Here is a 12,351-nt window from a genome sequence, read left to right as displayed (position 1 = left end):
TGCAGGGAAAAAAAACACATACATTTGTTCAGATTTACTTTCTTTAAAGAGCAGAAAGAATTCCTTTGAAGTTCACTGTGCCTTTTCAAAGGAAGTCAAAATTTATGCTTACCTTACAAGGTAACTTCTCAGTTCTCCACGATAATTAACAACAAGGAGTTCAGCTGACCACTGGGCACTTGCTTTGTATTCTAGAAAGATCAATCCAGCAACAGCGTAACTCAGATCGCCTGGAAAACTTGCTGTCTTTATCCAAAAATGAAGGCAGACATTGGGAGAGAAAGGGGATTTTAAGAAGTGTCTCTGTTACTGAAAGAACTAGAGTTAAATTTACTATATTGTATTAAAAAAAATAAAGTTTCATAGTTTGTATTACAAACTAAATACATTTTCTTTTATCTTGATTTTAAAGAAATCTTATTATAAAGTTTGCAAAGACAATATATGGAGAAAATACACTTGAGTCACCTTCACAAGTCAGTTCAATACACCCTTTGAACATACACAATAGAAAATATATTGTGTCGTGTGGTGATGTGTTTACCCACTGCTTTGCCTGTCCCATATTTTTCCCCACCCCCCCCATTCCCCTGCCCCTAGCCCTGGCCACTCCCTCAGGTTCTCCCTATCGGTTCCTGTACCCCAACCCCACCCCTGAGCAAACCCCCCTGCACCTGGATCACGAGGTCTCTCTGCCTCTGGGGGTTGCCAGGACAAGGTGTAAGATTAAAGATCCTCTAAGACCCCTGATGGGGAGACCCTTCTCGCCTCCTTCGCCGTCACTGTGCTGTAAGGCTGGCAGCTACCGGAGCAAGAGTGCGGGGCCGTCCGGAATGGACTACGGGAGTGCAACAATGCTCACACTGCCCTAAGCAGCTCCACTGAGCTCAGGGAAAGCTGCAGCTTGCTAAACTAAACCTAGCATTACAACACTGTGGAGCCTGTCAACAGCAATTATCTATTATCATACCAAGCAAAGTACTCTAGCAGCAATATTTCTTAATTTACAATTAACTCTGCATACAAAGTGCAGATTTAGAATCTATTACTGCAAACTGTGGTGATTCCGTGCTTTCACTGTCTGATGCACCTACAGATCTACCACAATTGCACGGCAGATGTGAAACACACACTTTGTGATGTTGTAAGGGCTACACGTGACTTTTTTTGATCACATGATGGATATATTATAGTGAAACTTTTAATGGTCCATTTCTGCATGATATTCATAGTGTAAGCATTTATAGCAAACTAAGCCATGATTTGAAAAAGGTCAAAGAGTGGAAATTATCCATGATCCTTAAAAAAAGTTCTACTATATTCATATTTAACCCAAGAGAGTACATACTGGTGAAATGACCAAAAGCTCACTACCCATCAGGTCAAACACTCTGACTGTTCCACTGCTTTCAGCATAAGCAAGTAATGTACAATCATGACTCCATGCCACTCTCCTCCACTGAGGGTTAGGATCCTTTGGCACTACAAAAAAGGAGTAAAATGATTAATAAAAGCAAAAAATAAATATAATCCCTTAAACAGAACAAAAAGTCAATTGCATCAAAAAAATGCTGGGGGCCTACCAGCATTACAAGCTTATCTCAGAGGAGGGTAAAAAAAGAAAAATCACGCATGTTTCCCAGACCCATTAATTCTAACTATCATTTAATTTCAGATTCAGGTTTCATATATTAATCATCATAAAAAGAAGTGGCAGAGGGAGGGTAATGGAGCTAGCCACAAAGCAAAACTATTAAGAGATTCTTTTCAATGATTTTAAGAAGTTGTATCATTATCATTAAAGTAAAACAACACCATTTAGCAACGTATGAATAAGAAACAATGATGCCACTAAGTAATGATGTAGATGGAGGCTGCCGTACCTTGACATTTTCCAACTATGGATATGAAGTCATCTTTTGCAGACCTGCAGAAAAAAGACTCATAAGCATTTAGATATGAAAAACCCCACTATTCAATTTTCTGTAATAAACAGAATAGAAAAATATTCCAAGTGCACAATTCAAAGGCCTGCATGGCCTCTAACTACTTGTTCAAAAAAGCAGATAGTAACTTTCACCCTTAGGCAGCTACAGTAACTAACAACAGTATTTTAGAGACCCTCATCCAACTGCGTAAATACCAACATCCCTCATTTATTTGTAATGCTGTACAAAATAGGACAGCATCATTTCAGCACTTCATATAACTTTAGAAAAAAAACCCTAGTCAGTATTCTCTAGGTTACAATTTTAGAAACAATGCAAGAATAGTTACATTAATACAGCTGAAACACAAGATTTATTTTATAGTCTTTAAGCTGACGTTTATGGTGCTCACACCACTTTTGATTGAACAATTTTCATACACTTGCTTCTTTTACATATAAATGGAAGGTCTGACCTTCTAGCAAATGGATTTTTGTGAAGCAAGTAAACATACTCAATCAAGATCTGTTCTACAGCTAAATGTGCTCTTGAACTGGCAAAGGAGAGCTTGTTGTTAAGAGAGCACAAGGAAAGGGAAAGCATCAGTCTTTACAGCAATCCACTCCACTTGTAAAATAAGGTGAAGTACTATACATGCCAGCTACTCTGCAGAGAAGAACACTAGATACTAGCTCCCTGTCCCATTTATTAGGGCAAAATTTCTAGAAGGGACAGAAAGGCAAAGGTTAGAAAGACCATGATTTGTGCTGAGTATTTTAGAGGATCTTGATTGTTTTTCTTTCACATCTTGAAAGCAGAGAGATAGATACAGATATATACTTATATAAACACATCTATTATAATTGGGGCAGTTAAGGAGGGTTTATGTAGGGGTGGGGGTTTTTTTGTTGTTTTTTAATGGGGGACGGCAGAGAACTAAAAAGAAACAGTAGGCTTCTGCTGTTATGGTTGTTCCATGGATAAATGTCACAATATATAACACTGCAAAACAAAGAAAAGTCTTTAAAAGTATTGCTAGTAAATGACTAGAAACACTTTCTCAGAACTCCACAGCTGAAGTAGCAGATAATGCTAAGTTACCTGATTTCTACACATTGGTCTTGAACAACTGCCAACAATTTGCCATTGCTGAAAGAAAAAACACAGACGTGAAAGTTCATTTAAAGTCCATTCCTTACAGTGTGCATCAGAGCCCTAGGTGCTTTTCACTACGGTTAGATATAAATTGCCTCATTCATAAATTTTAAAAAAATTTTAAATGGGAAATATCAATTTTTTATTAAAAATAAAATACCCATGCTGTGATATTCCCTTCATTTCACTGAAATCCACTATTTTCCAGCAGCACTAAGAAAACAGAACAATGTCTAAAATCTCACTGCATGGGAGGTCAGAGTCAGCTGTTGCTTACAGATAATTTTACAACAGCAACATCCAAAACTATATATTGCTTTATCTGGAATAAGCAACTATCACAATCCAGTAAGTTATGTGTCTTTGTACCTACCATACAAAATAAACTAGAACCTTGCACGCTACCGTCATGTAATCATGTCACTGAACCATTTTTCTGTACATACTTGCACTTATTTTTAAAAGCCAGTGATCTCATTTCTGCAGAACAGCTGGTTCTAGCCTTGGAAATCTCACTTCTCTGTGTATGCAATAGCACACAAGTCTTGAGGGTATGCATTTACTTTCCACAAATATAAATTGCTTATTTTAAAATTATATATCCTCCCAAGTTATAAGTTTTTCATCAACCAAACTCAGGACTTGAATTTGATGACTGCACTGCAAGCCACTTTGCCTCAAAAGCTAGACAGACATTCAGCCCTGAGTGAGAGGTGCATTAACTGAAGAGAAGCAGGTAGAAGCCCCCAGGTAGCACACTAAGCTTTCTTTCACAAGGCCACCTGTGAGAGCCTCCAGTATTTCTTTTGACCCGAGATAGTAGCACACCTTTAGCACAATATCAGCTCAACATGGCTATCAATGGGGATGGCAGGGGGAGCAGGGGAAGCATTAGTACATTCACCCCTGTCAGAAATGGCAAAGCATGAGAGCTGGTTACCTTGCAAGTACGAGGTGCCAGTTGATCTGCTTATTAACCAGGCGAACCAGTCCAGCGGGCAGAGAGAACTTTGCGGGGCTGAAATACCAAAAGCATTAGGCTAAATCAGAACAGTGAATAAATGCAGTACATAAGATACACACGCCAGACAACTCAGCTTCAAGGCAACCATCAGTCACTTGAGAGGGTTTGCAACTGAACATGAATCAACACTGCACCCTGCCAACGACAAAGGCTAACAACAGCCTTGTTTTTACTAACAGAACAAAACTGCATACTAACAGAACTGACTATTTATGACTCTTTATGCTCTGGTCACCAGCCAGTTTTGGGACACCCATTCAAAGAAGAACACCAGTAAACAGGAGGGGCACCAAGATGATCGGGGGGGGATTGAAGTACTTGCCCTACAAGGAATCAGATGCTGTGGGAATTGTACTTGTTTAGCCTGAAGAAGGGGAGGCCTCAGGAGGACCAAACAGCAGCACTCTGATACCTAGCAGATTACCATGAAAGTAGGAACAACAGAGGTGCATGGCAGGAACTCAAGAAACTACAATCAACCCTTTGGAGGACTTGGAAGTGCTGGGGTAACAGCTGTACTCGATGACTATAAAGGTCCTTTCCAACATAAATGTTTCTGTGATTCCAAAACCGAGGAGGCTCCAAGCTGACATAAGGAAGAGAATTTTTCACCATGAAGACAGTCAGGCACTTGAACAGGCTGACCAGAGAGTCTTTGGGCTCTCCATCCTTTAACCTTTCCAAGACCTAGCTGGACAGACCCCTAACGAACCAAGTCTGAATTCAATGTTCTCTTGCTTTTAGTGGGACTTTAAACTAGAGGCCTCTCAAGCTCCCTCCCAAACTCTTTTATCAAATACATGAAAACAGCAACTAGAATAAATTATAAAAGCTTGAAGTTAGATTTTAAATATGAGTACCAGAGGGAGGGAAGAAAAGTAAGTGAATTCTGTCTACAACTAAATCTTTACAACTAGACTTTAATGACAGTATGGTGCCCATAAAAATCACCCACTCACAAGAAAAGGGTTGGGGGGAGTAGTGCACAAAAATAAAGCAGAACACTGGCAATAGGGAAAACAGCATTCCCTGCCAAATTCAAGTATAGTAGTGCTTCACAGGAAGTCACATTAACATCTTTTCCTTATAACTCAAAACCAACAGATTATCCTTTTAAAGGGGAAACTGATATCTTCAAACCTGGTAAGTGGTATAACCACAGCGCTGAAATTTTCCAGAAACATTGCACTTACTGCAGCGTATTTCTGGGACCATTTAATGACTTTTTGAATCAAAACTTAAATTTATAAATGGCGTGAGTGCTGCTCAAGTAGTTATCAAGCTTTTTGTACAAGTTTGAATTGTCAAAGAAAAAAACATCAAAATTATTACTCCAAAGGAAGCAAACCCTGTTGCACCATCATATCTGTCACTGAGGCTTAAGAAAAAAAAACCCACAACAGCTGCCCTTGCAATATCTCAGTTGGGAGTGGAGAGGACAAATATGTGTTTGGAGAAACATGTTCCAACTGCAAGCCTACTTCAGCTTCTGATAAAAGCACAAAGTCAAACTAGTACATATAAGCTTTTTACTATTTAGGCTTCCACTGCAACTCAAGCAGCTACAACTCAATTTATGAAAAGAGGGTATTCTAAGCATTGCTTGGACAATATTCTAAACAAGTGTTCAGTTTTACTTTCATTAAGAATTACTTTCCATCAAATGAAAAAGCTATAAAAATATTACCAAATAGGAAAATGAAGCAGTAGTCTCATAAAACCTACCTGTACCAGATGTACCGAAGCAAAAATAATGCAGGACCTACAATGGAAAGAGGTAAAAATTACATCTCTAATAGTCTTAAAACACCCTCCAGCTTGCTGCACAGGAAATCTCAAATTCTCACTAAAGAAAAAGGTATTGAGAGAAAAACCCTCTATACTTGGCCAACGAATTCTTATGTTAGAATAAATGCAAACGGCCAGTCAAAAACAAGCAAACAAAAAAAAAAATCACTGCATATTTTTGGAAATTCTAAGAGAAATTCTACTGGATGAAAATCCAGTTCAGTTACTGCCATTCAACACTTGGTTTATGCAATGTAGTATCACCAGAATGTAAAACAGCCCAGTGCAAGAGATGTTAAGAGAGGGGGAGGGCGAAAAAAAAAAAAAACAGAGGATCAAATACAGTTCACAAAACACAGAGCTTGTTAACTTCTTAGATGTATGGTTTATTAGTTTGTCCCAACAAACTAGTAGAGACAAGAATGCTCACAAAATTGACATAAAAATAACACAGCCATGTTCACAATTACAAAACATCTTCCTGAAAACACATCCTGCACTCTATTTCCATTGTATTAGGCACTCTAAAGGGCAGAAATTATGAAATTTACAAATAATCCACACAGTTTTAGAAGTCACGAATGTAAGAACATGTCATATTTACCTGCAATTGCTCTAGTGATGATAAATGACGCACCATGTTTTCTGTTGCCTCTTGGCTGCAATTACAATAATAGTCATCAGACAGCATGTCACACATTTTAACTTAAATACAGTATTCACACATACATTCCCCAATTAAATTTAAGTTGGCTCCTAGCCTGCAAGTTCTTTATGTATTTTCTATTACTCAGTACTTCGTATAATGTCTGATTTAACTGCGTAAGCTAAAACAGGCTATAATGCCAAATAATTTAAACGCCAAGATGCAATAAACAAAATGTGCTACAGATTGAGGCAAAGCTGAATCAATAGACAGTCTCTGGGTAGTAACAAAAGACATCGACTTCTGATTACGTTCTCCTGTAAGCTATTATAAATCATTATTTTTATGCCAAATAAACACCACAATGATCTGTAATGCCCAACAGTCGAAGTACTTGGTGTGCACCATATTATGCTAATATCTAACTGCTAAGTTACTTAAAGATTGCTCATGAAATTTTCAGAAACATCAAGAAAAACAGTTTCCGAAAAAAACCTCGTTTTACATCAGACATGTAAAGGTAACATGGCCATTCAGATAACCACCTCTACTACATCCCATCTCACATAGCCTTTCCACCTGTCCTGCCCTACTTAAGGCAGAGGGGAGCAACTACACCGACTATACAAATAAAGCACTCTCCAAACACAGAAAAAAGGAATACAAAACAACACAGGATGTATGCTCTTATCTATAAGAGGAGATAAAGTTATTTGTCAATAAGAAGTGGAAAAAAGATATGAAACTGAGAAGAGAACAAGGATAACCAATAAGGAAGGATCCACAAACAAATCTTCAAAATAAGCAATCAAGCTTATACCCTTCTAATGAAAATATTAGAGCACCACAAACTGAGCATTAGAGTAGGCAATGACTGAATTTTCCCTTCCATTCAATATAAAATACATAGAGCAAATTTCACTCATTAACTGAAATATTCAGACCTCACCAAGTTACAGAGCAATAAACACTGAAAGACATACAAATTTATCAACATTTTGGAATATGTCTATGCTTAAAAAAAATGTGGGCTCCCACATTTAAATTATTGAAGTAGAAATTAGTTTTCTAGACAAAGTTTGCAATCTATAAACAGTCTTTCGAATAACCAGGCTGTCATCTCACAGCATGTAAGAAGCAAACACAGCTGTACTAATAGATAACATTCCACATTCAGGTTGATCAGCCAGGAAATAACAAGGCATTACAGTAAAATAAGTGAGAGCATAAATTATTTCTTACAGCTACCCTAGTACCTCAGGGAGAACTGCAATTTCCTAGGGACCTTAAAAGCAGAGCTTGTTATAAGTTTTTGGATTATGAGAAGTTCCCAGTAAAAACATTTCCTAAAATTGCTTACACCTCTTTAGAATTATTTGTAATATTTTAAATGTCTCCTCCTGAGCCTGAACTACAGGCTTCTATTCCACACATCTTTAACTCTTCACAAAACTTATTTACTATTATATTCTGAACACTTGGATTTTACTTTTTATAATATATTCTTATCATCTCAGCAACAGCAATGGTTACCAGATGTGCTGTATTTCTTTTTAAATTCATTCCTTCTCGGGAAAACAACTTCAACTTCTTCCCTACAGCATTCCAGAAATAAAATCTAAGTAACTTTCTCACTGACAATACACCCACTTAGTTTTGGATTTTTTTGCACACTCTGCAAGCTTACTGGGGGGACAGGAGGTGGTGGGTGTTGGGGAAATCTCAAAACATTAGATTGCAATGAAAAAAAACCCACAGAAACAGATGATTTTGGAAGACAGATTGAAGAAGAGTCCAATCTGCCTGTATTTCTATAAATTACTTCACAAGTCCTCTCTTGCAACCTTGTCCACAGCCACTGCCTCATTCACTATTTTCATGGATCTACTACTCACTAATTCCTTTTATTCTCATCATGTATTTCAGGGTTCTCAAATAGTGCATTATATACAATGGCATCACTATCCTGAACACAGACTGCTTGATTTCCACACCACTCTCTTCCCGGGCATAGTTAATTCCTTGTATGTTTCCTTCACAAATAACTGCTATAACCCCCCAGCCCCTCCTCTTCTTTCCCCCAAAAAATTCTTACTGGAAATTTCAGTACAGGTGAATGACAATACCATTAAGAACTAAAATTAAAGCAAAATTAGTCATCCAACCTAAGAGATCCATGCCCATTTTATCAATGTCTCGCATTTAATACGACTTTACATCTTCACACAAGACTCATCTTCCAATAATTAGAGCTGTAAGTTCTAGCCCTCTGCAATTAAAAATTAATCATCTCAAATGAGGTAACAGAAAAATAAAATCAATAAAGACCTGTGAAAGTTAAGGTCCAGCTTTGTAGCCTAGATTACTGCATAGGAAGACATTTATTTCCCAGTGCAGCATTCAACTTCCTTTCCCTTTCTACCATTCCTCACCTCACTCATTCCAAAAGATTCAGTTCTACAAGGAAGTAAGGTGTGATTTTTTTCTGAAAAGTGTGAAAAAACCAGGATTAAAAAAGACAGATGTTCCAAAGGGAAAGTCACAATCACCTAAGTAATATCACTGTTAAGGCACCTTAAGGCAAAAACTCACTCATACTGACAAAATAATCTGTTTGCCTACAATTGTTAGTGTAAAATCAATTTCCCACTAAAATGGTAAAAAGACCACCAAAAAAAGACTACTGACTACTGACAGTTTCCAAGAAGAATGTAAATCCAAGCAAACTATACAGCATAATATTTTCAAACCTTCCAACTTCTGCTATTCAAAACAGGTACTATCTTAAAAATAAAGCAAATAGGCAAGAAATATCAAGTTTAAAATAGCCAGCACCATCTGCTGAAGCTGACAAGCAAAATTTAACGATGCTTAGAAATTCTGACTACCAGGGCAGATGAGGACTCTCAAACTATGGTTACACAGTCACTTTAAATTGGCATCCCCACATGCTCCCACTAAAGGGATGTGTCACCTCACTGACATGGTATTCACAGCCCCCTTGGTATCTACAGAGGTACTAGATGGACCACTCAACAAAAGGAAATGAAACAACATGATTGTTTCTCAGACTAATCAGTTCTTTAACCACCTTACCACACAACTTCAACAACACTAATGGCAGCAGAAAAGACACTTGTCAGAAATGTGCCCCCTTAACACAGCTGTAGAAGAACCAGAGCATCGTTTCACCATACCTAAGTCCTCCTCATGGTATGCCACAGGAAAATTGTTTCCATATGTTACTAAAAACAAAGACTATTTACCATTTCTCAAAACACAGTTAAATAAAAATAGGTGCAACTGCCTATTCATCTATACAAATAACCTATTAAGATAGTAATTGGTAACACTGCAATCTTATTTTCAAACATCCATACCTGTTGCTGCAACTGAGGATTTATAGATCAAGAGCAACAACAACCAAAAAAAAAACAAAAACAAACAAAAAATCACAAACAAAAACATTCTGACAAATGAAAACCTATTTTTATGAGCATGGTTCTCGTAATTATTAACAGGTACATTCTTCCACCTGCAAAGTTTTCACATCTTTTCTGTTCAGTTGCTCTCACTAAGCATAATATTAGTTAAAATACTTCCACTAACGACTTTCAGTGGGAAGTGCATTAACAACTTCCGTGGACTTGAAAGCCACTACAAGAAAGAAATAAAATCACATTGCTTGCATCCTCTATATCCAACTTAGACAAGAGCAGACATAGAGGCAGCAAGCTCAGCACACTGCAGAGGAAAACATGAAAAAGGAAAGATGGAAGAGCTTCTCAGTTTTTCCGGTGACCCGGAAAGAAGAACAGCTAGAAAGAAGAAAAACTTGCAGTATGAGAACAGTGTTTCCTGATTTCTTAAGCTCTGGCATCCATTTATGTGTCTTATGGACGTTAGGTGAAATGCTTTTCCCTTTTACCCAACTCCTGCAAATACAGACACAAACAGGAGTCCAGAGAGTGGATCTAGCTTTCCTCATGCAAGGTAAGCTCAATGAGGGTCCTGTTTTCACCATGAGATTCCACAGCTCTCTGTACAGCAGTTTCTGGAGATCAGACCTGGCCTTCGTTCACCATAGCTTCACTTGTGTCAGCTCAACAGCAAAACCCGATATACATCACCAGGAGATTCCACAGCTCTCTGTACAGCAGTTCCTGGAGATCAGACCTGGCCTTCATTCACCATAGCTTCACTTGTGTCAGTTCAACAGCAAAACCCGATACACATTGTTCAATGAGCAAGAAACACTTCAAGGCATCCCAGGCGGCACAAGCCAGGGTGGGAATTAAGTGGCACGAAGGCACAAGGGGACAATGGCCGCACGGACACCCTGTCCGCCTGCCAGGAACAGCGTGGGCATCCCACTGAACGTCCCTGGCGGCACCAGCTCATCCCCGCAGCCCCGGAGCGCCTCCGCGTCCCGCCCGTGCCAACGTGGCCGATCCCCTCCCCCGCCCGCGGCCGTGCCGCGGCCACACGCACCTGCACCTCCGTCTCGGGAGGCCACTCGGTGTTGACCAGCAGGTCGTACAGGATGTTCTCCTCCCCGTCCTCCGCCTCCTCGCCGGCGCCGGCCATGCCGCGCTCCCGGTGCGCCCCGCCGCTATCCCCACCGGCGGCGGCCATGCCGGGCCGTCCCACTCTCTCGGCGCCGCCACGGCGACGGCGCCCGGTGAGGGCCAAACGGCTCCGCCTTTAACTCGTGCGGCGCCGGCCCGCAGCGTCAGGGCTCTCGGGGCAGGGAACGCCTGGGGCAGGCGAGACATCAGGGCGTGGATTAAGCCCTTACTGAATAGGGGCGAAAGATGGGGGAAAAAGCAAAAAGTAATTTCTCGCAAGTTGTTCTTCCAACTTTAATGGTGCTTTAATGGTGTAGGACTTCAAAATATTTCAGTCCTACAAGTTTGAGTTCTTACCGTTCAGCTCTCTCAAGCAGATAAAATGAGCCTGTTTGTAAATTCTGGGCCTCTCACATCAGGAAGGATATTGAGGGGCTGGAGCATGTTCAGAGAAGGGCAACGGAGCTGATAAGGGTCTGGGGCACCAGTCTGATGAGAGAGCTGGAGGTGATCAGCCTGGAGAAAAGGAGGCTCGGGGGAGACCTTACCACGCTCTACAGCCGCCTGAAAGGAGGGCGTAGCCAGGTGAGGGCCAGTCTTCTCCCCGGCAAGAAACAATAGGATGAGAGGACAATCTTAGGCTGCACCAGGGGAGATTCAGGTTGGACACCAGGAAGGATTTCTTCACAAAAAGAGTTGTTAAAACATTGAAATGGGCTGCCGAGAGAGTTGGTGGAGTCACCATCCCTGGAGCTGTGAAGGAAAGACTGACTGGACGTGGCACTCAGTGCCGTGGTCTGCTCGACAAGGTGGTGTTCAATCACAGGTTGGACTCGATGATCTCAGAGATCTTTCCCAACCTAATTGATTTTGTGAAATAATTACGAAAAGACTGATGTTTCAGCCTCTTTCCTGCAACTTGATAAAGCGATTGTAAAATAGAAATAAAATCACTTCACACCCTGACACTTCTGCTCCTGCAGTCTAACTTTCACTTGTGTTTAGTAAGCTCTTGTAGGCAACTCTGCAGCCTAGAATTAGGTTAAACTAAAATTCAAATTCTGAAACTAGGGATTCAGGGCAGTATGAAAGCTCTGTTGGATACTTGGGAAAGACTTGAAGAAGAAACAACTACTGAAAAAAAAATGCCTTTTGACCGTCCTTATATTTTTTAAGCTATATTTGACAATGTAGCTTGTAAACCAATGGTAAATAGTATAACATTGTGTTTGTAAGTTTCAA

General features: G+C 39.8%; 1 protein-coding gene across 3 annotated transcripts in view; it reads right to left on the bottom strand.

The window, feature by feature from the left end:
- The window catches only part of NBAS (NBAS subunit of NRZ tethering complex), a 174,723-nt gene extending 163,516 nt beyond the window's left edge, over window positions 1–11,207 (bottom strand). For all 3 annotated transcript variants that reach the window (XM_048297405.1, XM_048297406.1, XM_048297407.1), the window contains exons 1-8: window positions 11,033–11,207; window positions 6,500–6,554; window positions 5,833–5,869; window positions 4,024–4,101; window positions 3,030–3,077; window positions 1,884–1,927; window positions 1,349–1,482; window positions 113–246 (exon numbers count right to left, since the gene is read on the bottom strand). In XM_048297405.1, coding sequence (XP_048153362.1) covers window positions 113–246; window positions 1,349–1,482; window positions 1,884–1,927; window positions 3,030–3,077; window positions 4,024–4,101; window positions 5,833–5,869; window positions 6,500–6,554; window positions 11,033–11,176 — 674 coding nt within the window. In that variant the 5' untranslated portion in view covers window positions 11,177–11,207. The remainder of the gene's footprint in view (window positions 1–112; window positions 247–1,348; window positions 1,483–1,883; window positions 1,928–3,029; window positions 3,078–4,023; window positions 4,102–5,832; window positions 5,870–6,499; window positions 6,555–11,032) is intronic.
- Between the last annotated feature and the right edge of the window lie 1,144 nt (window positions 11,208–12,351).

This window comes from Corvus hawaiiensis, chromosome 3 (assembly GCF_020740725.1).
Source record: "Corvus hawaiiensis isolate bCorHaw1 chromosome 3, bCorHaw1.pri.cur, whole genome shotgun sequence".
Lineage (NCBI taxonomy): Eukaryota > Metazoa > Chordata > Aves > Passeriformes > Corvidae > Corvus > Corvus hawaiiensis.
The sequence above is the reverse complement of the archived record's forward strand: the minus strand, read 5'-3'. Positions and strand labels throughout refer to the sequence as shown.